Source organism: Motacilla alba, chromosome 13 (genome assembly GCF_015832195.1).
Source record: "Motacilla alba alba isolate MOTALB_02 chromosome 13, Motacilla_alba_V1.0_pri, whole genome shotgun sequence".
Taxonomy (NCBI): domain Eukaryota; kingdom Metazoa; phylum Chordata; class Aves; order Passeriformes; family Motacillidae; genus Motacilla; species Motacilla alba.
This window is the reverse complement of record NC_052028.1, coordinates 11880215-11907381: the sequence shown is the minus strand read 5'-3', so window position 1 is coordinate 11907381 and position 27167 is coordinate 11880215. Positions and strand designations below refer to the sequence as shown.

Here is a 27167-nt window from a genome sequence, read left to right as displayed (position 1 = left end):
GCTGTTCCCTGCTCCCTCAGGAAGTTGCATCCTGTTCTGACTCAGATAAGGACAAGGATAAGATGGAAATACACGTGGAACAACAATGCCTCTTGCCAGATGCAGCAGTTTCTCTGAGGAAAAGCACATTTGCAATCCCAGTGAAGTTGCCCAGAAACCAGGCAAGGAAAATGATGTAACGAGGCTCTCCAGTTGTCCAAAAGTGAATCACAGCCTCTACGACAGCTCCCCCCCTCCTCTTTTTGCTGACTAATACCTGACACGAAGGGCCCCTGGGAGGAACAGCACAGGAGAGCCCTTTAAGTGGTGCCTGGCTCCCTATCAAAACCACACAGAGGCTGTCTGGGACCTCCATCATGGGGAATTCCCCTTCTCCATGCCTAAAAGTAAGCTCAGCTGGGCCAGCCTTCCTGCATTTGGGGATCGCAGGCACAGAGCTCCTGCTCTGAAGGGCTCTCCCTCCCCCAGCCCCTCCAGGACCCAGCCGGGTGAGTAGCACGATGATTTTTTCGGTGCGAGAGTTCCCGCGATGGAGTGAGGGGAAGGCAGGCAGCTTTTGGGGCGCTGCAAAACCAAGCCACCCCTTTTGCTCCCAGGAGAAATAAGCAGGGTTTTGTTATTTCATGCAGGTTGAGGCATTAATTTATAGACAAGGTGTTTTCTGGTTCGGTGGGACTGCATTTAGCTTTGAAGACAGGTTTTCTGAGGGTTTACAGAACAGCACTGGGCCTCTCGTTGGTGTAAAATAAAATTTGCAGGGAACAAAAGGGAAGATGTTGGGCATGTGTGGGGTCCTGCTCTCTCATCCCCAGCTGAGACTTCAGACACAAGCACAAAGAGCCCATTGGGGTCGAGCTCTCCTAACCCAGCCAGGCTGACGTTCTGCTGCCAGTGAAGGGCAGTCAGGAAAAGGAGTTTCTGGGGTTTTAATTTTTACAACCCAAAACCATCAAATTCCCAAGAAGTGGTGGAGCTGTGTGAATACAGCTGAGTAAGAAACCAGGACTGGGGCAGCTGGAAACAGCTCAATCTCCAGTAAGGGACCCTGATGAACCCAGCACCAGGTCACCTAAGGAGGACACGTCTGGAGTCCAGGCAAAGAGCAACACAGCTTCTTACAGGCGGGATTTCTTCACTCCTGGTTCACGGCTTTTATTTACACATATATTTAATAAAAACCCACCACCTTCTCCTTGTGGCAAAACCAACAGAAGAAAGAAAATCAGGGAGCTGTTGAGCGAGTCCCGAAGAGCAGAGTGAACCGAGATGTTCCCTGTGCTTGGTGCCCCTCTGGCTGATTTCGGCGCTTCACCACGGCACAACTGCAGCAGCAGCACAGAGCTAAAGGATCCCTGGAATACACGCTCCGCTTCGAGGGTGGAATTCCCTCATTTAACATTAACCTGGAGGCTCGGTGGGGAATTCTCTGTGCCTCAGAGGAACGTCAGCCTCGGCCAGCCGGCAGCACCACCCTCCTCCTTCCCGGGGCCGCGGCCATCGGAGCGCTTCAGCACAGCCTCCCCTCAGCCATGGAGGGGGCACACGAGGAGCCCCCTCGGCCCCGCCATTTTGTGTCTGCACCAGCCGGGGGAGCCGCTGCAGGGCTCGGCCTCGCCGCTCCCCTACCAGCGCAACCTCCCGTGGAAAGAAGGCGCAGGCCGGCTGGTGCCGACCCTCAAAGCCCCACTAAGCCGGGCGGGACCCCCGTGCAGCCCCAGGGAACCCACAGGACATGGAGAAGGCGGCTCCGCCATGACGGGCACCATCCCCAGCCGCTCCCCCGCCCTCCCCTATATAGCCCCCGCCGCGCGCCCATTGGCTGCGCCGCCCGTCAGTCAGGCTGGGAATTTCCCGGGGGCGGAACCAGCCCCGGCGCTGGCGGCGGAGCGGCGGGACCCGGAGCGAGACCCCCGACCCCGATCCCGACCCCGATCCCGACCCCGGCCGCGATCCGGGCGGCGGCCCCGCCGCGGGGCGCACGGCAGGTGAGCTCGGAGCGCTGCGGGGCCCTGCCGCCCTCGCGGACAGGAGCCCTGCCCGGGGCACCGGGGTCTTTACGGGCACCGGGGTCGCGCCGCCTCAGGGAAGGGGCCCGGCCCGGAGGGAAGTGCCGGCATCGGGGCTGCGCGTTGCCCGGATCTCGCCGGTTCTCGGGCCGCTCGGGTGGTCGGGGTGAGATCCTGGAAGGGGCCGGGGCCGCGCCGTCCCCCGGGGATTCGTCCCGGAGCCGCCCGGTGTCGCGGGCTGTCGCGGTAATCGTGCCGTGCCTCAGTTTCCCCTCTCCGGGCGGGGCGGGGGCTGCCGCCGCCCCCCGCGGGGGACACGCGGGGTGTCCGTGCTGCCGGCGGTGCCCGGGGGGAGAGGAGGAGGCTCACTGGGTGCGGGGGGGGTCCCTCGGCCCCCCGGGCGGTCCTGGTGCCCCGGGGCGGCCCCGCCGTGCCCGGCCCCGCTCCTCCCTCGCCCCGCCTTGCACAACCCCGGCGTTTCCCCGGGCCCACGCCTCTGCCTCCCCGTGTCCCTGGTTTGCGATCCCCCCCGGGCAGGGCCGGTCCGCGGCCACCTCCGGGGAGCTGCGGCGGCCACGGCCTCAAGGACCCTCCTGTCCGTGCTGTGTTCCTTTCCCTTGGACTTCTTCCCTCTGGTCCGACCGTGTGTGTCCGCATCGGATGCTGATCCAGAGGTTCGAACAGCTGGACTAGGGATGGCAGCGTCCTTCCCTCGGTTGGGAAGGAGGCACAGCTTGTCTCCCCCTTTCCACTCCCTCAATTCCATTCCTCTCCCTCAATTCCATTCAAGACCCTCACGGAGGGCAGAGAGGAAAAAAAACCAGAAAATATGCTGCCTGTCACTGCTGCTTTTGGGTGAGAGTAGCTCCAGATGGGACTCATGGGGATCTGCATCGTCTCAGAGATCTGGCTATCCTGTTCCTGTGTCCCTGGCACACAGGTTGCCCCCTGTATCAAGAAGTCAAACGCAGCCTTTTCCCTTGAGCAGGTTATTCCCATCACTTGGGTGGGTTATTCCCACTAGCTGGGGGAATGGGAGCTGTTCTGCTGCCGCAAGCTTTTTTAGAGTGCACATTTCATGGAGAGTGCCGTCAGCTGAAGCATTCTGGAGACTGGACTTTGGGCACTGGGGTGAATTCTGGAGACAGGAAGGCTCCAACGAGGCACGTCCTTGAGAGCTGTTTCTGTGGTGAGGTGAAGTAAGCAAGAAGAAAACAGGAGAGGCTTTTTGCTGCCTTTGGCATCGCTCCTGGTTTTGCAAGAAATCCCACGACGCCCTTTCAGCCCGACCTACGCCAGGCAGACCTATTTAGCACAGGGCCGTGGGTTGTTGCTTGCTAGCAGCTGGTACAAAACTCTCGTGGGTGGAGGAAACCGAACCATCTACTCCTGTGGCATTGCAGATTTTGTTTTAAAGCAGCAGTTCTTGCACTTTGGGTGGCACTTTGCTGGTGTAGCTTTGTGGTGCCACTATCTGCTGTCACCTGTCAGCTTGGTTGTTGCTGGCTGAAGCGCACCAAGCTGGACAGAGTAGCTTGGAAGCAAGGAAAAGGCTACAAGGAAAGGGGTGGCTGTGCTTGTTCTGCTTTGGAGTGCTGTGACAAGCAGCCATGATGCTGCTGAGCTCTGCAGGGAGAAGTGGAGCAGGCAGGATGAGCCAGATGTCTTTGCAGCAGAAGACAGGGTCTTGCATAAATCCCCGCCCTGTGCTGCCAGGAGAGCACCACCACCATGCCTGGCTGCATGTCCTGCCTGCGTAGAAGCTTGAGCCCATCCCGAGGAGCCCTGCAGCTGTGTGTGGTTAGCTGTGTTTGTAAACCTGGCAGACCCAGGGAAATGCTTTATTTTCTTTGTGAGCAGCCTCATCAGAAGCAGCTTGTTTCATGAAGCCTCTCTGGAAGGTGGGTTTTTGAGGCAAGAGTGGCATTTCTGGCTGGGGGACATCTTTAATACCTGCTGTGTTTTGGGTAGGGCTCTTGCTTTTTCCCCCCTCTCTTTGTGGCTAAACTGGCTGGAAAGGAGCACACTGCAAGAGGAGGTTCAGACCTTTGCCTTTGAGACCTGAGCCTTGCAATGCCTGCTTTCCTCTTCTTTTATTACTCCCAGCCCAGTGGACTGCAGTGCCCAAAAAGTCTCATTACTGCTGCCTCCTAAAGCAAACTCAGCTTTTGCTTTCCTGCAAATAAGACCAGTCCAGTAGTTCAGGAATGGTTTTCCCTTGTCTGGGAGGCTGCTGGAGCCATGTGTAGAAGAAAACCAATCTGGGGGCTACAGTGTTTTCAAGTAAAATGATGAAACAAAGAAACAAACAAAAAGAAATCACTCCATGGTGTCCCAGTGGCTTTTGCTTTCCCTCTGAGGAGGCACGCTGGGGACCCAGCAGCCCCAGTCATGGGAAAATTATGCTGGCAGCCTGCAGGGATTTGCTTTCACCTCCTGTGATCCTGGTGCGGAGGAGGCTTCCTATGAATGTTGTGCACTGGAGTAAGGAAAAACCCCTTCTCCTTAGGGGGTTCCCATCACAGGATGGGAATTGAAGGGCTGCCAGGCTCTGAGAGGCTGCTCCCCACCTGGGGTCACTGCCCAAAGCAAACCCCCAGCAGTGCCAGCCCCCTCCTGCACAGGCTTCACATCCTAAGCCTTGGTATCTTCAGCATTCAGTAATTTTAAAGTAGGAATCACATCTTTCTGTCACTTCTGCGTGGCTGGTGCAGTGATGGCTGTGGCAGTGCTGCGTGCTGTTCTGGGTGACAGCAGTGACAGCTCCCGCTCACTCCCAAGCCACAGCACAGCTATTTAAACACCACTCTGCTTTCATCTTTGCCCATGAGTCTCCTCTGCCCACTCATTCTTTCCTTTTGCTGAGTTGCCATAAAAATTTGCTACCTAAAGGTCTTGGTGTCCTGCATGGAACCAGCAGCACCCACAGGTGCCCGTCTGACAATCTCTGACAATGGCTGGGCACGGAGCCAGCGAGCTGCGGCCGGGCAGCCACGGTCTAAGCCTGGCCCTCAGGCCCCAGGGCTGTGAAATATTGTCAGATCACCTTAGGAACTGTTGACTGGCAAAGAGGGAAGTGTTTTCTGGTGGTTTGGTGGTTTCTGCTGGAGTTTGTGGTAGTCGTGTTTTCTTTGCGTATCTAACCGCCGCTAGGTGCTGGTGTATGGTCCTCTCTCTCCTCCCCTCTTGTTTTTATTGAAATGAGATTTTTCACTGTAAGTCTCACCTGTCAGAACTCTTAAGGAAAAAAAACACAACACACCAAGACTGGGTTCAGTGACTTGGTCTCTGGTCCCCAGGGTGACCTCTGTGTTTCAGCAGCGCCTTGCAGAAATTGGACTGTGTCTCCACTCCAGGAAAACCCACCCTGTCCCCAGTGATGGCCTGGAATGCTGTGGAAACCCCTCCCTCTTGCTGGCTATTGTTTGCTGTGAATTTGTGCCTCGTCTGTGCTTCGGTCAGCTGGAGATAGTCCAGTTCCTCTCCACAGCTGTTATTTGAAAGCAGCTCCTGTGATCCCTTTGCTGCAATCTCCCTGGTAGGGTACAGACCTCGAGTAGAAAAGTTCTTGATAGAATCTTGAGAACAGGGAATTTCAGAGGCTTGCAGTGGCTCCATCCAGCTGGGAGAATATGGGATCACTGTGAGTGAGCTCTGCTGTTTGGCAGGGTGGTCAGTGCAGCTGGACTCTGAGGGATTCCTGCAGGGGTGCACAGGGACAGGTACCTCCCTTGTGCTATGGGACAAGGCAGAAAACCTCCAGGTTTGGGGTCTGACATTAAGAGAATGAGGACTGATATTTCAGGCTGCTTCCAGGCCACATGGGGAGATGGTACCACAGGAGAGGGCAGCTCTTCCCTCTTCTTCCTCCTCTTCCTACCCTCCCTGACACACACCTGGGCTCATCCTGGTGGAGGATGCAGATGCCCCACAGATGGTCACTGCAGGGTGGGTTTGGTACCCAGCTCCTCTCAGAGCCCCAGGTCTGGAGCAGCATATGGTGACTGGACAGCAGTGAGAAGCAGGCTCAGGTCCCCAGCCAGCCTGTGACACTGTCCCCATCCTCTGCCAGGCTGGCCAGGCAGGTAGCGTGGGCACAGGTGATGGCATTTCCCAGCCACAAGGGTCCCACTGGGCTACGTGCTGGGCTCATCCAACCCAGCCCTGATCACTTCTAGGGATGGAGCATCCACAGCTGCTCTGGGCAGCCTGTTCTGGTGCCTCAGCCCCTCACAGTGAAGAATCTCTCCCTAATGCCTAATCCAAACCTGCCCTCTGTTTAAGGCTGGCTGTGACAGTGCTGCCATCGCTGGGAGCCACAGCTCAGAAATGGCCCTGCCTCTTCCACAGCTTCCTGTCAGCTGCTCTGGGCTCCAGGAATAGCCTCTCCTCAGCTCACCCCACACCACCACAGCTGGGCAGCTCCCAGTGGCACTTCCAGCTGCTTGGGATGGGGTCACTGGCTCCCCATAAAGGGGCCAGAGACAATGGAGGGCTTGGCAGCACTCACAGAGCAGGAGGATGATGAGAGGCCCCAGTGCATCTCCCAGAAGCAGAGTGCTGCTGAGGCCAGGCCTAATTCCCTGTCGCTGAGGCAGGCGTTAATTGCTGTTCCAGTTGTGGATGCTGCCAGGTGACAGTTGTCATCTGGAAAGTCCCTGCCGCTCCCCAGCAGGCAGGTCATCCAAACTGGAGATCAGCCTGGATCACTCGAGGCATCAGCATTAGTCTGAGGTTGAGACAGTTTCGGGTACAGACTACCCCCTTCCCCTTTCTAAATGCCTCCTCTCAGCCTTCTCCTGCTCACCAGCTGTCTTGGCTGGGAGAAGAGCACTTTGGGGTGCTCCTGTTGTGCCCCCAGGCAGCATCCCAGCTTCAGCTGGCACCAGCACCTTCTCAGCTGCTGCTCTGCTCCGTGTCCTGACAAGCTGGCCTCAGGGGGGATAGTTCTGATGAGCTGTGCTGTGATTCACAGCTGCTGCTTTATCCCCCCAGGAGATGGGTGAGACCTGGAGCCAGGATCCTGCCCAGCTATCCTCAGGCCAGACTTCAGCAAGGGGGAGGCCTTAGGCCACCCACAAGTGCTAGGGTTTGGAAAAGCAATTAGCATCCTGCTTGCGGGTGTTTTGTCTCCTTGGGCTTTGCTCCCAGCCTGGCACATGCCCGGATTTTCCTGTGCCCAATTCAGGAAGCCATGCTGCTGGCAGCCAGTTTTTCTGGCTGAGCAGAAGGACAGGGTAGGTCACTGCCTGGCTCCTGGGGCTCATCCCCCTATACTGCCCAAACCTTCCCTCAGCTGCTGGTTAAGGCTTTTGGAGTTGCAGACACTGCCTGTCCCCAGACAGCCCCTGACAAGCCTTCACGCACCCCAGAAGTACCATGTGTTGAGCAGGATGCCCTGGTGACAGCACCCAGGCTTGCTCTGGTGTGGGTGAATGCTGCTGAGCTGCATCTCCATCTCTCCTGGCATGCAGCAGCCAGGGGTTGCAGCCTTCTCTGTGACTCCAGTGCCCTGCATGGGTGAGAGCCATCCCCAAGTGGGGCTGCTGGTGATGCCTGCTCGTGTGACAGTTCTCATGGCTGTGAGTCACCCCACACGTTTGCCCCAAAACGTGGCTGGAGAGGGAAGTGGCTGGAGGGGGAAGTGCCTTCACCTGGGTCACTTGCTGGCTGGCCGGCGAGCAGCGAGGCACCAGCACTGCACCCTAGACCCCCGTACAGCTGGGACCAGGGGTCTGTGGCACCAGCTGGAGCTAGAGAAAGGTGACACCGTGCTCCATTGCCTTGCAGGGATGCCTGGCTGGGAGGTAGGCGACTGAACAGCAGGCATGGAAGGGAGAGGACCTTATCATATCTATGACCCCGGTGGGGGCTCAGAGGAGAATGGATCCACGGCCTTGGAGCGGCTGGTGGAGGAGAACGCCCGGCTGAAGGAGAAGATGCAAGGGATCAAGTCTATCGGTAATGCTGCATGCCAGGGGGATGAGATTTGCCTTTGGGGCAGCCCAGCCTGTGCCCACAAAGCCAGGGCTTGCTTGGTTGGTTGAGGAAGGGTGCTGTAGAAGCTGGGGGTCTTGGCACTGGGGCAGCAGCAGAGCTCTCCCTGTCCTGGAGGGTTGAGCAGGATGTCTGAGCTTTTTCACATGGCGATGCAGAGGGAGCAAGAATTTTGCTGAACTTCTGGGGTGTTTCATGGTGGAATAAATGGCTGGAAAGAAAAGACAAGTGCTGAAGCAAGGACAACTCCTTGGAGTTCATGGGTGCTGGGACCAGTTCTGCTTTTGATGAAAATCCCCACCTCCTGCAAACCCTGTTGGGCCAGGGGCTTTTCCCAGGTGTTTCTCAAGGAAACGACTGTTGAGTGCTCCCTGCAGCAGCAGGAACATGCCAGTGTTGAAATGTTCCAGCTGAGTTGTGCCACCCTCTTTCTTCTCCTTGTCAGCCTTCCCCCGTTCCCACCCCCAGTTTTGCTTTCTGTCTCGTGAGCCAGCTTCCTCCTTTGAGTCCTGCTTCTGCAGCCGAATTTCCACCTGCCTCGTGATTCCTGTTATGTCACCATGCCCTTACCTGGGACGGGGACTCACTGGTGTGACAGCAGCCCCCCCTCACTGGGGGAGGATTGCGTTGTTCATGGCAGACCCCGAAGCGGGGAGGTTGGACCTGTAAGTCCACCACCCAGGCTTAAATTTGTTTCTTCTTGGAAGCAAAGGAGAGCCACAGTGGTGCCTTCTGCCTCCTGTAACCAGTCCTCTATGTGTCAGCATGAGGATCTCTGAAACCAGTGAGCTGCTGATCCAGCTTTGCCGTTGGATTTATCCCAGAATAGTTGTTTCCAGATGAAGAAGGACTATTCTGGGTACTGCTCCAGACAGACGGCGTTTTGGTGCTGGTGGATGGGGCTACTACAGGGCAGGCCCTGGGGGAAGGAGGCTGAGCATCCTTCTGTTGCCCACAACAGGAGAGCTTCTGGAGGAGTCCCAGGTCGAGGCATCCAAGCTGCGGCAGAAGGCAGAGGACCTTGTGAAGGACAATAAAATGCTGATTGGATCATCTTCCTTGGAGGACTTGGTGGAAACTGGAGGTAGGAGATACGAGGCTCATGGGGAAGGAATAACCTGATGGCTCAGAATCCTGAGCTTAGGGGAAGGGAAAGGCTGTGCAAGAGACTTTAATGAAGGTCCCCTGCAGCCATGTCATCTCTGCAGTGTATCAAACCACTGCCATCCTCCCTTCTAAAAGGAGGTTTCTGTCTCCCTGTAAGCGGGGTAGAAATGATCCATCAGTGCCTGACCTTGCAGGGGTCTGCTGTCTGCATGCCTGTGCCAGGTGGAGACAGGCCCTGCTCTCCAAAAGGCTCATGGCTGCATCCTCTCCCTCTCCGCAGCCGTCGGCCCCGATCCCAGCTTTGCACGGGCAGCCCCAGGCAGTGCCCAGCCGGACGTGGAAGCACGGAAATCACCTCCCAGTGTGAGTCTGCTGAGTGTGGAAGCTGGTGCTGGCATGGCTGGAGAGGGAGGCACTGTCCATCGAATTAAAGCAAAAGGAGGAAGCCTTTAGCCTCTAGAAACAGGGATGAACCTGAAAGGAGGGGTCAGCTCCCCTGCTGTACTCCTGGTGGTCCCTCTCTTTGTGTAATGGGCATCTTGGGCTGTCATTCCATTCCCTGGGGAGCTGTGACCTGGCTGCCTCCCCTTGCAGGGATCCTCCTCAGAGTTTGAGATTGTTGCCATCGAAGGGCAGGGGTTTCCCCAGAAGAGCAGTGAGTGGTCCTGGTGCCTGCAGGATTTGGTGTTGGCAGGAAGGGAGTTGAGCCAGTGTCAGGGGTTTGGGGGTGTGCAGGGCTTCAGCTCCGTGCCCAGGCAGGCACCAGCAGGGCTGGCTAACCCATGTCAAGGAAGCCCTTGGGCAAGGCACAGAGGAGGGATAAACTGGGCAAGGGTTCTCCCCCAAACACAACTGGCCTGGCTGGGCCTGGGTGAGGGGCCAGTGATGCAGCCCCAGCCACATGGGGACACCAATGTCTGCAGATGCCACACGACAGTGACAGGAAGAGCTGTGACAGCCCAGGTAGCTGTGAGTAATGCTCTGATGTTCTGCTGGTGCTTACACTGGGTGGGAGGACCAGGTCTCCAAGCCCTGACAGGGTCTGCCCTAGCCAAAGCACCTCTGTGTGCTCCGTTTGCTGCCACCTGAATGCCCTCCTGACTGTCATTGCCCCGTCCTGTCCTGCTCTGGTTTTTTCATGTGCTGGAATGGAGGGGAGAAAGGATGGGGAGCCCAAAGGCAATGAACATCAGCTGGCACCAGTAAGAGGACATGCTCTCATTGCACATCCTGTTCTCTTTGCCCACAGAGACTCTTGGAGGGGTTGGTTCTTACTGGGCGCTCCTGGGGCGCAGCTGTGAGGTGATGGAGAACAGAATGGGATCTGCTTGGCCACCAGCTGCTGGTGCCTGAGCCGAGTCCAAGTCGTGTGCTCACATCTGGGTTCTCCCAGCTTGGGTCCTCACTGCCTCCCTTGCCAGCAGACGTGGGTGGGAGGAGCTGGCTGTGCTGTGCCCCACACACACCCTCCCACAGTAGGTTTGGGGCTGTAAACTCCGGGGTCAGGGTGCTGGGGACACACTGGGCTGCCCTGTGGTGCAATCTGGGGCATTCCCACAGGCAGCAGGTGAGTCAGCGGGACTGGGAGTGGAGCAGGCATAGGTGTGCCACATCCCCAGCTCCTCCCAGCAGTGCCATGTGTGCCAGCTGCTGTGCCAGTAGCACCTCCTAGGCTATGGAGGAGTTAACCAACCACACCAGAGGAGCATAAACCTCCTGGGGACACTCCCCATGGGCAGGGTACACCCTGACACTGGTGGGTGTGCCCTGACCTGGGCTTTCCCAGCTGCTGTTTAAATCCGGTGCATCATCCGTTTGGCTGTCACCTGCCAAAGGGCTCAGGTTCCTGGTGCCTGGCATGCCACAGCAGCAGGGAGCACGGAAGTAGGACAGGTAGAAGGAGAGCATGGGACTTGGGGTAAGACCACCACCTCTTCCAGCACAGACCAGGCTGTACGTAGGGAGGACGGTCTCAGGAGCTGGGATTTTTAGTCTTGGTGCAGATGGGGAGAGCTCAGGTGGAGGAGACCAACGGTGGAGATGCCTCCATTGCTGTCAGCGATTTGAGAGTGTGTTCTGCTCAGACTGCCAAGGGGCACAGGGAATCCATGAACTGCTGCCATGTCCTCCTCCACCCGGGGACTCAGTGTGCCATATCCAGCAGCTGGGAATCAGATTTTGCAAAGCTGACACAGTTTTTCAGCATACTGAGAGGTGCTGCAGAGTGTCTTGGTGCTGGCCCAGCTCCCCGCCACAGCCCTGGATGGAGTGTGAGGTTGATCTGCCCTAAGAGGAACTTTACAATGCTCCTTCAATTGGTCTGACCACGCTTGATCCCCTCCCCATTGCCAGGACTTGGAGCAGCCACCGAACGAGGATGCCAACCTGCTGCCCCAGCTGCAGCAGCTGGAGAACACGCTGAGTGGCTGTGCCAAGGAGGCCAGCAAGGACCAGGTCTTTGTGCGCATGGGCTACATGGCCTCCGAGCTCAAGCGCCTGGCCTCCAAGGTGCACAAGAACGAGCAGAGAACGTCGTTCCTGCAGGTGAGTGAGGGCTGGCCTGGCACCTCATGGAGATTTTCCCCCTGGTGTTTTTTCCCTCCAAACCCCTCATGCCTACCCTGAGGTGGACACCCACGTCCTTAGCATGGCTTGGTGGGAGGTGTGGGTGGCCCAGGGCTGGCCATGGTCCTCACACTGCCAGTGTTCACCCTCCAGACATTGTGTGAGACGCTGCACAGTGAGAACAAGGAGCTGCGCACCAAGCTGGAGCATGACCTGGAGCAGAGAAACCAGGCTCTGGAGAAGCTCAGGTGAGGATGGGCTATGTGGATGGGGACAGGGCTGCCCTGGAAGCTTCTTCCTGCTTCCTGCTGACCCATCTCTTCCTGCCCACAGGTGTGAGAACCAGGAGCTCCGGAGAATGGTGACGCTGAGCAGCCAGGACAGTGGGAAGAGGGAAGCCGCCGAGCAGCAGCAGGTGAGGAGGCAGCATCTCCTTGGAGAGAGCTGGGAAGGAGGCAGGGAGCCCGCTGACACATCAGCAAAGATGGCCTCATTTTAATTGAGCCCCCAGTTTGTCCCAGTGTGACCAGCAGGACTTCTCAGGGTCTCAAGGGGATGGGGGAGGCAGTGGGAGGGGAACTGGCTCGAGTTTAGCCGGCCGTGGGCACAGCCTCCACAAAAGCCCTGAGGGTCCCCCCCGTGCGCGTCCAGCAGAGCGGGGCCATGGTGGAGAAGGCGCCGGGCAGAGAAGAGCTGGAGGCCAAGGAAAAGAAGGTGAAGATCCTGGAGCACCAGCGCAGGGAGGTGAGGACCAGGCTGGGAGGGAGGCACCACTAAGGAGGCGGGGAGTGGGCAGAGTGGGCACAGGGCTGGGATGGCACCGAGAGACTGGGGCAGGGCTTCAGAGCTGCAGGGAAGCACTGCTGGAGCTGGGATCTCCATCCAGCTGGTCCCCAAAGTGCTTTCATGACAGGAGTCTGCTGGGGACCACCGCAGCTGGTTCGTAGCAGGATTTGGGCTCCTGTTCAGCCATGCCTCTCTCCCCGCAGCTGCTGGAGGTGAATAAACAATGGGATCAGCATTTCCGCTCCATGAAGCAGAAGTACGAGCAGAAGGTAGGGCTGGGTGCTCAGGGCTGGGTGTTGAGGGGCACATTCCTGCTGGGTGCTGGCTGTGCGGACTCAGAGGAAGCGGTGTAGGGAGGTTTGGGGGCTGCCTGTGCCTCCTTTCCCCCAGTGTGACTCCTTCCAGGCCAACGTCCCCCACTCCCTCCTGGCAGGTCACAGACCTACACCAGGAGCTGGCTGAGGCCCGCAGGGCAGTGACCGAGCTGGAGACGGAGCGGGAGCAAAAGCAACGGGATTTTGACCGCAAGCTGCTCCTGGCCAAGTCCCGGATCGAAACAGAGGAGGTGAGTCCCTTGGGAAAGGTGGCAGGGAGCTGCCAGCCCTGTTGCCCTGCCCTGGCTGATCTCCCCCCACCCTGGGTCCTGCAGGCAGAGAAGGAGAGGCTGGCCATGGAGGTGAGGGACCTGCAGCAGAGGATGCGGTTCCTGCAGGAGCAGCTGGCTCCGGTCACCAGGCAGCGGGAATACCAGGAAAAGGAGATCCAGAGGCTGAACAAGGTAGGGGCCAGGGCACAATCCCTCACTGCTAAATGTCTTTAATGTTCTCCAGTCTCTTCACCTCTCTCAAATCCAAAACTGACCCTGATAACACACTCTTGCTCAGGCAGACTTGTGTCAGGCTCACCACTTGTGTAACGGCCACCACCACATCCCTCTGGGCTCTGAGGAAGGAGGGTCTGCTCCCTTCAAGGAGGGTCTGTTGTCCCTCTTGCCCGTGCCCAGTTATAGCCACGTCTCATGCTGGGTACATGCCCGAGGTCCTCCAGTGCCATCTTGGGATTGAATTTGCTCTGAGCCTGCTCCCTCCTCTTCTTCTTTAGGCACTAGAAGAGGCTCTGAATGTCCAAGCCTCTCCACCACCTATCTTTGCCATGGAGCCAGCAGGGAAGCTGCCACAGCAGGAACTGCTGACCCAGAATGAGCTACTCAAGCAGCAGGTAGGGCAGCACACGGAGCCACCGGGAATGGGCAAGGAAATACATGTCCTGAATTTCCACAGCAAAGCCCTGTGTGCCAGCAGCAGCCCAGCAGCTGGGCAGGTGTCAGTGCTGGGGTGGTGGGGCTTGGGGACCCAGCTCAACATTCTCCAGGCATTCATCTGGAAGAACTACAGCCATGGGCCATGGAGCCAGCCCATATGCCTGAGGCTTGGCATGGCTGGTGGAGTCAAGGATGGCAGCAAAGTGATGGGGTTGCTTAGGGGAGGTGTCTGTCCTCAGCCAGGTGCACCCACATTCTTCCTTCCTGCCAGGTAAAAATTTTTGAGGAAGACTTCCAGCGGGAACGGAGTGACAGGGAGAGGATGAATGAGGAGAAGGAAGAGCTGAAGCAGCAGCTGGAAAAGCTGCAGAAGCAGTTGGTCCTCTCCAACAACCAGGTGAGCAGCGGTGGGTGTTACTAGCAGCACTCTGGGAGCCCCATGTCAACCCCATGTGTCTCAGAAATGCTCGTCCTTAGTGTCACAGTCCCTGTACATACCTAAGAGTAGGGGCTGAAGGACAGGAAGGCCAGGGGGTGTTTTTCTTCTGCTTGTCACTGCCAAAGAATCTCCTTTCATTCATCTCATCTTTCTGCACCTCTCCTGGGGGTCTAATGGGGGGAGACTGGTGCAGACATTCCCTCAGCAACCCTAACTCATGAAGATGGGGAGTGCCAGGGTGAGCTCTGCACTAACCCCTCTTCCTCCCAGCTGCGAGCCTCCAAAGATGACTGCCAGAGGGAGAAGGAGGAGAAGGAGAAGCTGAAGAAGCTGCTGAAACAGCACAAACAGGTACGAGTGGGATGGGAGGAAACCCTCCTTGGGCAGAGGGGCTGGGGGCTGCAGGTGATGGATGGTGGGAGGGTGGTGGTGGGCTGCCCTTGGGATCTCCCCAGCATCTGTCCTGGCTCCTTGCAGGCTTCTGGAGAGAGGCTGCACGCCGAGCCAGGGCCAGGGCCGCTGGGCCCAGCCTGCCCCATGTACCAGTACCAGTACAGTCCCCCCATGGCTCACCCCGTGTACCACGGCTACGACGAGTGGCAGCAGATCCGATACCCGCCAGCCGTGCCAGGCGAGCACACGCAAGGACAGAACTTCCACCATTTTCCCCCGGTGAGACTCCACCTGTGCCAGTAGGAGGGGGGGCAGAGGGTGACATGTGGGAGGGCCTGGGGCTCCCTGCCCTCCAGGGCCACTGAGTCCCAGAGCAGGGAGCTGAGCACGTATATTGTGGTGGCATGTGACTGCTCAGCCCCTTTCCTCTCCCTCCTTCTCCTCTTCACACACTGTCAGTCAATCAGAATGCAGCCTCATGATTCACATGCCAGGTAATTCCCTGTCTCTGTTCCATCTCCTCCCACAGCCTGAGTACCCCTGGCGCCCGCCCTGTGCCATGGCTCGCAGCCAGAATGCCCAACCAGTGGCCGGGGTGAAACCAGTCCCCAAGGACTTAGGTAAGGCTCAGACCCTCCCTGTCAGAGGTGCCCGTCCTTCACCCTGAGGCTTGGGGCACTAGGCTTAACACACGGGGGAGAGATGGGGGCACAGCTTTCCAGGCAGCAGCCATTTTCCCTTAGCCCCCACCTCTCATCAGCTGAGGGGATGATTTTGCCATGGGGTTGGTCCCTGCTGCATCCCTGCCAGCATCCCCACAGCACCTAAAGTCAGGCTGAGCCCACACAGCTCATGCAGTTATGGCAATTGGTGCTCAATGGGATAACAACCATGCCACAGCTGGCATCCCTCCTGTGGGGTTTGTGCGAGGATGAAGAACTGTGCTTACCCTGTGCCACCCCTCTCTTGTGTCTCAGAACAGGCAGGTCCCGGATTGCCCTAACGCCAAGGACCGGCCACGCTCCGACACCAGTGGAAGAGGAGTAGGGTGTGTGTGTGTGCCCGTGTGTGTGTGTCCAGGAGCTTCCTCCGGCCGCCGATGCCTGTGCAAGGACATGTGCTGCACGTGGGGGGCTCAGCAGCGCCTTCCCCCAAGGATATCATGAAGGAGGGACTGAAGGTGCCATCGTGGTGACAGCCAGCATGGGGTCAGTCCCCTGCGGCCATCCCCTTCCCCACGAGGAGCCAGGCCTGGCCTGGCAGCGCTGTAGACCTGAGCCAGGTCTTCAGGGAAGAGGAGCCAGTGTTTCCCAGGAGCTGCCCCAGTGCAGAGCCCCTGGAGGAGTGGGTAACGGCGGGGACTCTCCCGGTGGTGGGAGACCCCACACTCGCAGGCAGGTGCTGGCCGCAGCCGTGGCCCGGCCTGAGGGTGGTTGGTGTCTTCGTATTTATTTAAGGACTGAAGTGTGGCTGAGTCTCTCTGGTTTTGTCCTGGGCAATCTCTGTGTGGGGAGGGGGAGAGGGAGGGGTACCAGGGCTGTTGGTCCCGATGTGCTTGGAGACAGATTGAATGCAAGGGGACCCCAACCCTTCCTTGGGCACCCCAGGATCTGTTGCCCCAAGTGCATGCCCCCACCTCCCTCTGTGTGCTGAGCTCAGCCCCTCACCCTCCCCTTTTCTGCCCCCACCTCTGCCAGGGCAGGGAAGCCCCTGCTGTCCCCTCTGCCTTTCCATGCAGCAGTGCTCCTGGGAACAGTGTTTCACATTGCACACAGCAAATATTGCTCCACAAAATAGGTCTGGAGGGGGAAAAACAAACACAACCCAGTTCCTGTAAGTGTGGCTGTCACAGGTGTGACAGCAGGAGGCACAGGATTCCAGTATGCTCCTCAGCGGTGATTGTCCCTGGTCCTACCTCCAGCCCCTTTTGCCCACCTGTGCTCTGCACTCACTCCCCATCCTGTCCCCAAATGCTGGGCTGTGATGATAAGTCCATGTCTGCAGTTAGTGTGGAAAAAATTGAGTTTCTCCAGTCAGGCACTGCTACCCCCCGGCTGGCCACTGTGCCCCCAACTCTACCTCCCCTACCCCTGGCCAACACGTGGAGCTGCACATTTGCAGAGCCTTTATTTGGTGTTTCTGTGGTGGGTTGGTGAGGGGCCGGCCACCCCCAGGCAGGAGAGCAGCACGTCTGTGTGCCAGGACCACGGGCAGCCTGAATGCACTGAAGAGCTGCTCCGTGCTCGGCACGCTCAGGCCAGGCCCGCCCCAGCCAGGGGCTTTCGGGCCAGGCCTTCATGGAGATGTGGTCTCCTCCAGGGACAGCCAGCCCCTGCATCCTCCCACTGCCCAGGATGGTGGAGAGGAGGAGCAGGCTGGAGGCCAGGGGATGTCACCACCAGGGGTGGAGGTGGGACACAGGTATATTGGGATATTCACTGCCATCGCTGCGGTCTCTGCCATGAGATCCTCAGCCCAGCATCCTGACTGGAGGGTGCCAGAGACAGGAGCAATGGAGGGAACAGGGCATGATTCCTGCTGCTGGGGAACATCTGGGGAGGAAATGGAATGGGAAACAGCTGGGGGCATGCTGGCCCTCATGCCAGCAGCCTGAGGCTCTACTGGTCCTGTTCATCGTTGTTCTGCTGCCGCCGCCTCAGGTAGGTCATGATGTTTTTCTTCACGACAGCGATGTTGGTGCGATGGTACCAGCGCATGACAGGCACGCCCTCGGGGCTCACCAGGAACTTCTCAAAGTTCCACTTGATGTCATGGTTCCGCAGAGGCTCCCAGAAGAGCCTGTTGGGGTTCCCAAAGTCCTCCGCCACCGGGGGACAGGCGTTCTGCAATGGGGAGCCAATGCATCACTCCTTTGTCCCTCCAAAAAGCAAACTGGCTCTGTCCCCCTCATCTCCCCTTGCCATAGCACCCACCTTCAGGAAGGTGAAGATCTTCTGCTCCTTGGCCCCGTTCACATCCCCTTTCTGGAACAGCTGGAAGTTGGGAACAAAGCCACCTCCTGGCCGGACATACCTACAAGGCAGGGGAACAGGATGTTGTGCAATGGACAGCTCTGGGTGCTTGCAGGACCCCAAACCCCTTGTTTGGGTCCAGAGCCAGCAGCAGCTGCAGCCTCTGCTCGCACTGCGGGGGAAGAGGTGTCCCACAGCCCCCACCACAGTACTCACTTCAGCGCAGGGAGGATCTCTGAGTTCTGGCCAGGTTCCTGCTTCCCAAATTGGTTGGAGGGGAAACCGAGGACCACGAGCCCCTCGTTTCTCAGCTCATCTTGTAGTGCATTCAGTTCTGCATGAAAGGAGAGCCAGAAGCGGGTTAGCAGAGGGCTGGGCACACCTGCACACCTGCACTTACCATCTGGGATCAGGCCAGGCCCTGGGGAGCAGGCATTAACCCTTCCCCAGCTCCCCGAAGCAGAACGGACCATGGGGCTGTGCCAAAGGCAGCACTCCTGGGCCCTGCCCTGAGCCCGAGCTGCCCGTGCCCTGCAAGACCCTTACCAACATACTGCAGGGTCAGGCCTCAGTATGTGGCTACGTTGACGAAGAGCACCGTCTTCCCCTTGTACCTCTCGAAGGGGATGTACTCGTCCCCATCGATGGTCAGGGCCCCGTAGTTGTAGATGGTGTCGTTCACCGAGTGGTAGCAGTCCACCTGTGGGGCGAGGAGCATCCCGTGGGAGCGGGCTGGGGGCTGCCAGCCACCCTGTTCCCCATCCCCACGGCCAGCAGGGCAATGGGGCCAGCCTGCTGCAGGGATGGCTGCCAGCGTTGTGTCCCCTGCCCTGAATGCCGCTGGCAGCAGCCACGCTCCGGCGTGCCAAGGTCGCGGTGCTGGGACAGGCTGGCAGGGGCATGCGGATGCACGGGGGTCTGGCTGCAGCTGGGGGAATGTTTACCCAGCAGGGAGCACCAGGAAGGCGAGTGGCTGCAAAACAGCCGGAGCACGGGGGAGGCCAGCACCAGAATCCCGAGGCTGTGGGCAAGCGAGCAGGACCCACCAGCCCTGGAAGCCCTGGGGGACAGGAGCAGGGCAGGGGGTGCAGGGTCGGGAATGGTCGGGCTGGAGCAGCCCCAGCAGTCGGGGCCACAAGGGTTAACCAAGAGGAGCCCACCTCCTGTCCCCGCCAGGGTATCCAGGCTCAGCCAAGTGCCACCGAGGGTCTATTTTGGGAGCTGGCAAGAGGTGAAATCACAGGGGCTGCACTCGAGGAATGAAGGCTCCGTGGGACTGTCGGGTCCCTGGGGCAAGGTGGGAGGCTGGCTGGGGGGGTGGCAGGGTCCCTGCCCGCTGGGCTGTGGGGACACGGGGGGTTCCACACCTTCCCGACATGGGGGAACCCACCCGGACATTGCAGGGAAAAGAGCCCCCGTGCTCTGCCCCTGGGGAGGTCACTTGGGGGACACATGGCTCTGTCCCTCTTTGTCCCCAACTCCAGGACAGAGATTCTTGGCCCTTGGCAAGAACCAACTCAGAAAATCTCCCCGTGATCCAGGCAACGGGGTTGTAGGGGGAAGGAGGGGGGCTCACGGGGCCGCCGTGCTCCACCCGTGCCCCGGGGAGTCCTGCAGAGAGCCTGGGGAACAGGCGCGTCCCCAGGGTGTCACACACCCCCTAAACCCCCCTGACCGCCCCGTGGGGGTGTCCCCCTCCTCTTACCTTTTCCCTCTCCTCACTTCGCCCCAGCTGGACGAGCCCAGCCAAGAAAAGGGGCAAAATCCAGCTGCTGCGGGAGCAGCCCCCCATGGCTGGGTGCGGGGTGCCAGCACCCCCCGACAGCCCGGGGCGAGCGGCCGGGACAAGCGGCGCTGTCGCCTGCTGTCACCTCGGAGGCCGGCGGCCGAGAAATAGCTGCGGGGCTGCGGGGGGGGAGCCAATGGCCGGGGGGGCCGGGCCCGCGTTAACCGTGTGGGCTCTGGGACGGACTCACGGACACACGGACGGACACCGCCCGGGGGTGGCACCACGGCCTGGCGGGGACCCGGGGCACCCAGGGGGACACGGGGCAGCGGCATGTGCCGAGGGTTTATGCAACGTGTTACCCGAGCCGGGATTAAACCCGCAGGGTGGGGGGAGAGATATCGGGGGAAGGGGGGAAGGAGGTGCCCCATCCTGCCCAGGCCACCCAGCCAGGGTGGCATTTCCCCCCCAAGTGGGGTGCTGGCACCCGAGGAGCAGGGACCAAACCCCCCGGCAGCAGCCTCGGGGAGACCGGACTGGGGCTCGCTGGGTGCCCCCCGATGCTGCTCGGGCTGGGGAAGGCTGGGGAAGGCTGATCCCGCTCCTCTCCTGTGTGCCCGGCAGAGGAAGGCGCTGCTAGAGGCAGCTCTGGAGGAGGATCCCTCCTGCCAAGGGCTGAGGCTGCTCGGGGACCCTGCTGGGGTCAAGGGCAGGGCACTGCTGGGTGTCCCCAGGGGCAGGAGTTTCCAGGGTCCTGTTTGCTTAGCCAAGGAATGTGAACATTTACCCTGGGCTGTCTCCAAGGAAAATATCCGTGGTGAGGTGTAAATTCCCTGAAATCCCCCCAAAAAATTATTCAGTGGGAGAATTAACTGGCTGGAGGGGAGCTGGGGGAGTTGTGGTTTTGGGGTGAGGCTGGCCTGGGGTGGAGGTAGCAGGGGGTGAGCCCTGGGGGGACCATGAGTGCCAGCATGAGGTTTGGCTTTACTAGAAAGCAGGGTCAGCCCTGCCTCGATGCTGTCACTGAGCCAGCTGCTGGAGATGCCATCAAGGAAGGGGAGTGAGGCCATGGGTTAAAAGGAAGCTGGGAGCAGTCTCCCAGTCCGTGTTCCTCGCCAGAAGGAACACCATGTCCTGGGAAATGCTGGTGTTGTGAGGCCCCAACTGCAGCCTCAGCTGGCGTGGGAGGGCTGGGGGTTGGGTCCATCTCCCAGGCACACAGAAAAGCCACGGAGCAGGGGAGCTGTGGGTTTCTCTGTCACTGGCAGCATTTCCCAAAACTTTAAACCTGCACTGCTACTGGGGGAATGGCTTAGCTCTGCCCTGCCTGGACCCCAAGCAGTGTGGGGTGCTCCCCAGGTCCGGGCAAACCCTCAGGATGCTCAGCCCCTGCCTGGGCACTGCACAGAGCCCATCACAACATGCCAAGAGCCAGGCCAGCCACAGGGGTGCTCCAGTTGACTCTCACAGATATGGCTGTGGAGCTGTGAGTGGAGCGAGGTGGCTCCTTGCCAAAACCTGTAGGAGCCAATATCCAAGGTTTGACCCTCCCCATCTACTTCCCCGGCTCTAGGGAGGTTTGAGGCCATGGGGCTGCAGCTCCTGGCCTGCACGTTCTGCCTCCTGCAGCCAACAAGGACCAGCGTGTGCCCAGTGCTGTGCTCCCCAACACAGCTCACACTTCTGAGCCTGAGCAGGGCTTGAGCCACCTCCTGCAACAGAGCTGGGACAGGCCTGGGGAGCTGCTCAGGACCGTGCTCCCTGCCCCATATTTCTCACCACAGGAACAGCCACCCACATCCAGTTATAGTGGTGTGTGGCACAGTGTGGTTTTGTCCCTTCCACGTGTCCCTGATCCCTGCCATGAGCAGTGAAAGTCTGAGTCACTCCTGAACTCCGTTTTCGTGAAACCAAAATAAAAATAAGGGACCCGTTCATCCAAGTCCCACCTCCTTGGGTCCAAGTGCCAAATCAGCCTTGGTGGAGGTTGGGAATGGGGAAGGAGTTAATGAGACATGGCCAGTGCATTCCCTCTCTGCCACTGAGCTTCCCTGGCATCCCGGGCATGTCACCCAGTGTTCCCAATGCTGTGCCACGTTGTGCTGGAGGCTGCACGCTGCAGGATTGGAGTCCCCCACCCCAAAAAGCAGCCGTGCAGGGCGGGCTGACCCTCACACGAACCGTCCTGCTCAGTTGTTTTTCCACCAGAGCCGGGTGGGAGCCAGCTCCTTCCTGCTGCAGATGTTTGGCAGGAGTCCGGGGCGGGGGGCCAGGCGCTTCCAGCTCCCCGGCCCCCATGCTGCCACTGCCACCAGCCTCCCTGGTGTCCCCTGAGCCACGTGCTGGGGCTGCAGAGACCTTGTGCCAGGCTGCAGGGCCCCAGCTGAGCACAGGGAATGTGACAGCAGCGTGGGGACCATCCAGTGCTGCCTGCTGGGGTTATCCCAAAGCTGACCGAGAGGTGTTTTCATGCAGAGGGACAGGGACGGTGCCAGCAGCGTGGCAGGACAGTGGCAGGGAGCTTGGACAGCAGCAGGCAGCATTGCTCTGGCTAGCAGCAGTGCAGCTTCCCTCTGGCAGCCTGGCCTGGCATCAATCCCAGGGCAACCTCTGAACCTTTGTTCTAAGTGTGCGACGGGAAGCAAAAGCAAAGCAAGCTCTGCCAGGCGAGAGGTCCCAGTTCTTTGAGCACCAGGCTTCTCCAGGCTGCCAGCTCTCCCAGCCCTCGCTGCTCTGCCCCAGCCCCTGTGCTCCCACACACTGCCCTGGTCCAGCAGCAGCCTCCCTGCTGGGCATGGTGCCCAGCACCCTTTGGAGTGGGGTCCCCCTTCCCGAGTGCCCCCACAGCCCCCAGGCTATGTGCTCTGCCCCCTCCAGCATTGCCATCCTTTCCTTTTCCAGGAGATTTGCTCCCTGTAGAATGCCCCTGGCCCATTGTGCCCCTTTCCCCCTGCAAAGGGAGGCTGCCCAGAGGCAAGGCGAGAGCCAGCATCCTGTGTCTCCTCCCTTCTGCCCCATCTGCCTGCCCCAGCAGCAGCCCCCACGGGCCAGCAGCCAGCTCCTGGCACACGCCAGCACCTCCAGGGAAGCATCCCAGTGGATGCTGAATCACTTCAGTGCCCACATCACCCTGCCTGCTGCAGCGTCACCGGAGCAGGGCCTGCTTCTCAACAGAAAGGCATTTTTCCTTGGCCAAACTCCACGCAAACACTGCCTCCGAGCTCCAGCACTGTCCAGGCACTGAAGCCAGGGTCACAGGAGGATTTGGTTATCTCGCTCCATCCTCGGGGAGGAATTTCTAACTCGACAGTGTTGGAAATCCAGTTTGAATTCATTCCCCGCCATCTTAATGCTTTAAAAAATGTTGTGACTTCTCCCTGCTTTACCTCGGCTGCCGTTTAGCTCCATGTTTGTTGTTGTTACGAGCAAACCCATCTTTCCAAGGCCTTTCCTGGAAATGTTTGCCATGGGTTTGAAACTTCCCAGAAATTCATACCAAGAAAGGAAATCTCTCACTTCCCTCTGCTGCTCTTGACAAGGGGAAGGCAGAGGTGGGAACAGCAATCCTGTGTGGTTGCATGGATGGGGGGAAGGTGTTCCATGTTTTTCCTTGTGTTTTGCTCCGAACCAGGCTTCCTTCCCAAACCACTCCCATGTTTGTAGCTTCTCCCCTATTCCTCTCCTAGCAAAGCTGCTCAGCTCTAATTCCTGGTGCTGCTGGCCATCCCCACATTGTCCCCAGGGAAGCAATGCTGGGGTGGAGCATGGGGGAGAGCAGAGCCAGGGCTGCTCCCACCCTGCACATCTGTAATGTCCTCCAGCTGCCGCTGCACCGTGCCAGCAAGGGAGGGAGAGAGGAAGAAAAACAGGACAATAACTCTGGTTATTTGCCTCAAACTCTGCAGCTCGAGAGGGGAAGAGAGAGTTGACAACTCAAAACAGAAATATGTTTTTTTTGGCTGGGCAAGGAATAAGTGTCTGCTCCCTCCTAGCACAACCACAGCCAGTGGCTCCACTGCAGGCACTTCTGCTCCCCAGGGTCTGCAGCCCTGTGCTAGGCTCCCTCCCCAAGGTGGGAAGTGTTTGCCCAAGGTCCTGATTCCCTGGGAACCTCCAGCCCCTCCAGCCCCTCCAGCCCCACCACCCAATGCAAACCCCAGTCTGGCTGTTGAGGATCAAGCCACACAGGGATGGCACACAGGGCTTCCAACCCTGCAGGGCTGGTTGCTCTTTTCAGCACAGAAAATAGGATTTAAACAATTCCCACCAGCATCACCGTAGTGTTTCCCCACATCCTTCCTGATTCATGCTGCTCATTTTGTGACCTTCCTTGCTGTGAGTCACCAAGACACCGTTTCAGCCCCAGGGCTCCTGCCACACTGACCCAGCACGAGGCTGCTGTGAAGGAAGTGGTGCCAGTCACCCGAGTGGGAGAAAAACAGCCACAACCACTGTCAGAAAGTCCTGAGGGATCCTTCCCACCCACCGTGTCCAGACTGAGGTTTGCCCTCCTGGAGCGTGGGGCTGGGCTGGCAGTGAGCTCCCTGTTGGGCTCCAAGGCTGGGGAGAACCCAGGGACCTTGAGGCAAGGCAGTGCAGCAGGTCAGAGCAGGGAGCGTTTCTGGAGAGGCTGATCTCAGAGTATCCCAGATCCTGCAGAGCCAGACACCACCCACAGTGTGGACAGAGCTGCACACCACACTCACATGAAGGATAAAGTCCATTTATTTCATAACAAAGAGCTTACGTGATCCCTTGCCACTGGCTGGGCACAAACCTGCTCCTCCCGCTTTACCTGCCCAGGTGAGGCAGGCACAGACTCCCCAGCAGGGCTGGTGTGCTGGGCAAACAGTGGGAGCTCTCACTACCATGAGTGGGGAGCGCAGCCAGCGTGCAGACAGGGGGGCTGGCAGGAACTGCACACACTCCTCTGCCCCACAAGACCCAGAGGAACCAAGAGTCCTGCAGGATTTTCCTCCCATTTCTGCAGATAATGGGTAGAGGAGAAGCTGGTGCCAGCTGCACATCTGCTGTGCAGCCAGCACAAGCTCTGTCACTGATGCTTTTAGCCAAGCACTAAATGCACAACCAGAAGCCACATCCATCTTGCTTTGACGGTTTCTTCCCCAACCACCTTGACAGCTGAGACTCCAAAGAAGAAATAACTTTGTCAGGCATTTCCACTCCTTGCTGCTTGCCTGGGAGGAGACAGTGTCACCAGTGAAGGCGAGACCAGCCTGCCTCCCTCACGGGAGTGAGATATTTCCAGCTGGATGTGTCCTCAAAGTCACACCTCTCCCCACTGCTGCCCACGCTGGCATTTCTCCCACAGTCCCCGTGAGCTCAGTGGGCAAGATGAGCAGTGGGTACCCAGAGAGAGCCAGCTACAGGAGCAGGTCCGGGTGCTGGCCCACTCCAGCTCCTGGCCAGGCTCCAGCTCTCAGGGTGCCCTGTCAAGGTGCCTGGCACGGGGTGCCATGGCCGTAGCCCCCGTGCAGCCCAGCGAGCTGGCCGTGCCCCCGTGCCCGTGGCTCACACGATGCCGTTGCGCGTGGGGTGTGTCCGGACTCGGTAGATGATGACGGCGGTGGCCGGGCACAGCACCAGCGCTGTCATGATGAGGATGGTGGCCAGGATGATCAACACGATGACCCAGATATCCAGGATGTGCTTGGGGAGGTCGGTAGTACTCCTGAGGTGAGGGAGGTCCATCCTGCAAGGAAAAGGCAGAGGGGTGGTGGGGCAGCCCCCTCCATCCCTCCCCTAACCAGAGTCCCCCCCAGTCTCCTGCTGCTCTCTCCAGGGACACCCCTGTGGCCAGGTCCAGCTTTCACCTTGGGCTCATTCGAGAGCCTTTGTTAAAGGCTCCTTCAATTACCCACAGGATTTACAGCAGGCTTTAAAGGCACTGGATAAAAGCCCAGGGAAAAACTTCCCTATTAATTGCTACTGTTTGTTATAGGAACTGATAAAGGGAAGCCACAACCGGGTGTCCCGCTGGTCGCTCACCGGTCTAGCATCACGTGGGGACACGGTGGGGTCAGGTCAGCCAGGAGCCCCCCTCGTTTCTGGGGAGCCTCGTGTGTGTCCCCCCACCCGCACCTCGTGCTGAGTCACGGAGTTATCCACCAGCTGAAGGGGACGGAGGGGACGGAGGGGCTGGGGATCGGGGACCCCCTCCCCGGGGACCGCGGCTGTGCCCCCGTCCTGCCCCGGCACCTCGAGAGCGGGGGACACGATGCTGGGGGGAGAGGCGGCAGCTCCCCGTGTCCTGCTGTGCCCTGCCCGTGCCCTTCGGTGTCCTGCCCGCCCTGCCCGTGCCCTTCTGTGCCCTGCCCGCCCTGCCCGTGCCCTTCTGTGCCCTGTCTCTGCCCTGCCCGTGCCCTGCCCGTCCTACCTGCCCGCACCCCCTCACCTGCGGCGCTGCCAGGCTCGGGCACCCACTCCGAAGGCGGCTGCGGCTCCCGCTCCTGCGAGAAGCGCGGGCAGCGGCAGATCCCGCCGGGAGAGACAGACTCCGCCCGGCCCCGCCCGGCCCGGCCCGGCCCGCGGGGGACGGCGGGGGGGAGAAGAAGGGGAAGGGGATAGGAGGAAGGGGAAGGAGGGAAGGAAGGAAAGAAAGGTAAAGCAAAGCAGGACGTTTTTTCTTCACCGGGATGAAATAAGAACACACTCCACCTCATCCCACCCACTGGGGTTCCACTGGGGGAGTGCCTCTGGAGCTGAACACGAAGGTCTCAGGGAGGGACTGTGGGGACATTTCGCTTCATAGTCCTTAACAAAGGGCCCTCCCTACCGTCCCCCTCCTGCCTCAGCAGGGTTACAGGCACCTGCTTGCCCCGAGCCTCCATGGCCGCCTGCAGCGAGGTGCCCGCAGTGCCCAGGGCTCGGGCACGGTGATTTACAGAGACACGGACAGAGAGGGCACAGAGCTCAGCCCGCCGGCTGGGAAGGCTGTTTCTGCTGCCCAGTGGAATATTCCACTCCACTGGTGATGCTGAATGGCAAAACTAAGATGGGATGCTCCGACTTTCCTTCAGGGACACAGGCTCAGTGTCAGTAGCAGTGGGAGCCACACACTGCACCTTTCACTCCTGCCTTTTTCCAGGGAAACCTGTCGGGTTTCTGGTGGTGGAAAGCCCTACCACATGCTCCCAAGACAGCCCTGGCCTCCAGGCTCTCCTGGACACGCAGCTGTGCCGGGAGCAGCGCACAGGCAGCCTTCCCTGCCCTCCCAGCCGCGCTCCCCTCCAGCTGCTGCAGGCGGATAAAAACCCTGGGGTTTTTATCAGGAGCAGCGGCAGATCCTCATGGACAGGGCTTTCCTGTGGAGCTGCGAGCAGCGGGCAGAGGGCAGGGACTGACCGCAGGCGCCGTGTGGGGATGGATCCCGGGGTGAGGGTGGGGGATTCGTGCCAGGCCGGGCTGGCTCTGTTGTTTGGGCTGTCCAGCAGCACACTGGGAGGGCTTTGCTGGTGCCAGCTCTGCCCTCCGAGCACGCAGCAGAGCATCTACAGAGCTTGTGCTTTCCTGCTGATCCCACGGCATGGGAATGTTCATTCTTGTCAGGATCCTGTCTTAGTGGACATGAGACTGAAGAGAAACCACCTTTGTGGTGTGAAAAGATCACCCTCTCTGCTCTGGGGAGACCCACTTGAGCTGCGTCCAGCTCTGGGCCAGAGAAGGACTCAGGGCTGCTGGGGTGACCCCAGAGGAGGCCACGGAGATGTTCTGAGGGCTGAGCCCCTCTGCTCCGGAGCCAGGCCGGGAAAACTGGAGGAGGCAAGGCTCCGGGAGACCTCAGAGCCACTTCCAGTGCCCAAAGGGGCTCCAGGAGAGCTGGAGAGGCACTGGGGACAAGGGCTCGGAGTGACGGGGTACGATGGAAGCGCTTCCCACTGCCAGAGGCGGGGAC

The 27167-nt window shown here is 59.4% G+C and overlaps 3 protein-coding genes across 7 annotated transcripts; 1 reads left to right on the top strand and 2 right to left on the bottom strand.

Annotated features, from left to right (window-relative positions):
- Window positions 1-360: 360 nt before the first annotated feature.
- Window positions 361-16034, top strand: TNIP1 (TNFAIP3 interacting protein 1). 4 transcript variants are annotated; one of them, XM_038150312.1, is made up of 17 exons: window positions 361-488; window positions 7797-7967; window positions 8965-9087; window positions 9391-9473; window positions 11463-11654; window positions 11829-11923; window positions 12009-12090; window positions 12327-12419; window positions 12665-12730; window positions 12895-13026; window positions 13111-13239; window positions 13563-13679; window positions 13994-14119; window positions 14432-14512; window positions 14639-14833; window positions 15084-15174; window positions 15532-16034. In XM_038150312.1, exons 2-17 carry the CDS (start codon window positions 7835-7837, stop codon window positions 15555-15557), a joined length of 1764 nt encoding a protein of 587 aa, XP_038006240.1. In that variant the 5' UTR covers window positions 361-488; window positions 7797-7834; the 3' UTR covers window positions 15558-16034. The 4 variants fall into 4 exon arrangements, with proteins under 4 accessions (XP_038006240.1, XP_038006241.1, XP_038006239.1 ...); XM_038150313.1 differs by lacking the exon at window positions 361-488 and adding an exon at window positions 1831-1985 and having other exon boundaries at window positions 12330-12419; XM_038150311.1 differs by lacking the exon at window positions 361-488 and adding an exon at window positions 1831-1985.
- A 628-nt stretch (window positions 16035-16662) lies between these two features.
- GPX3 (glutathione peroxidase 3) lies at window positions 16663-19416 on the bottom strand. The gene is made up of 5 exons (XM_038150316.1): window positions 19232-19416; window positions 18073-18226; window positions 17743-17860; window positions 17488-17587; window positions 16663-17397 (listed from the first exon to the last, which is right to left on the bottom strand). Exons 1-5 carry the CDS (start codon window positions 19316-19318, stop codon window positions 17173-17175), a joined length of 684 nt encoding a protein of 227 aa, XP_038006244.1. The 5' UTR covers window positions 19319-19416; the 3' UTR covers window positions 16663-17172.
- Window positions 19417-23959: 4543 nt separating this feature from the next.
- On the bottom strand, window positions 23960-25846 carry SMIM3 (small integral membrane protein 3). Of its 2 annotated transcripts, none has more exons than XM_038150067.1 (2): window positions 25650-25846; window positions 23960-24965 (listed from the first exon to the last, which is right to left on the bottom strand). In XM_038150067.1, the coding sequence occupies exon 2, from the start codon at window positions 24962-24964 to the stop codon at window positions 24785-24787; it is 180 nt and encodes a 59-aa protein (XP_038005995.1). In that variant the 5' UTR covers window position 24965; window positions 25650-25846; the 3' UTR covers window positions 23960-24784. The 2 variants fall into 2 exon arrangements, with proteins under 2 accessions (XP_038005995.1, XP_038005994.1); XM_038150066.1 differs by having other exon boundaries at window positions 25668-25822.
- Between the last annotated feature and the right edge of the window lie 1321 nt (window positions 25847-27167).

Bases quoted from the DNA above. Each gene is read 5' to 3' on its own strand.
- SMIM3 (XM_038150067.1), bottom strand. From the start codon at position 24,964: ATGGACCTCCCTCACCTCAGGAGTACTACCGACCTCCCCAAGCACATC.
- TNIP1 (XM_038150312.1), top strand. From the start codon at position 7,835: ATGGAAGGGAGAGGACCTTATCATATCTATGACCCCGGTGGGGGCTCA. The intron at 7,968-8,964 runs GTAATGCTGCAT...TGCCCACAACAG, and splicing joins GCAAGGGATCAAGTCTATCG to GAGAGCTTCTGGAGGAGTCC. The intron at 11,924-12,008 runs GTGAGGATGGGC...TCCTGCCCACAG, and splicing joins CAGGCTCTGGAGAAGCTCAG to GTGTGAGAACCAGGAGCTCC.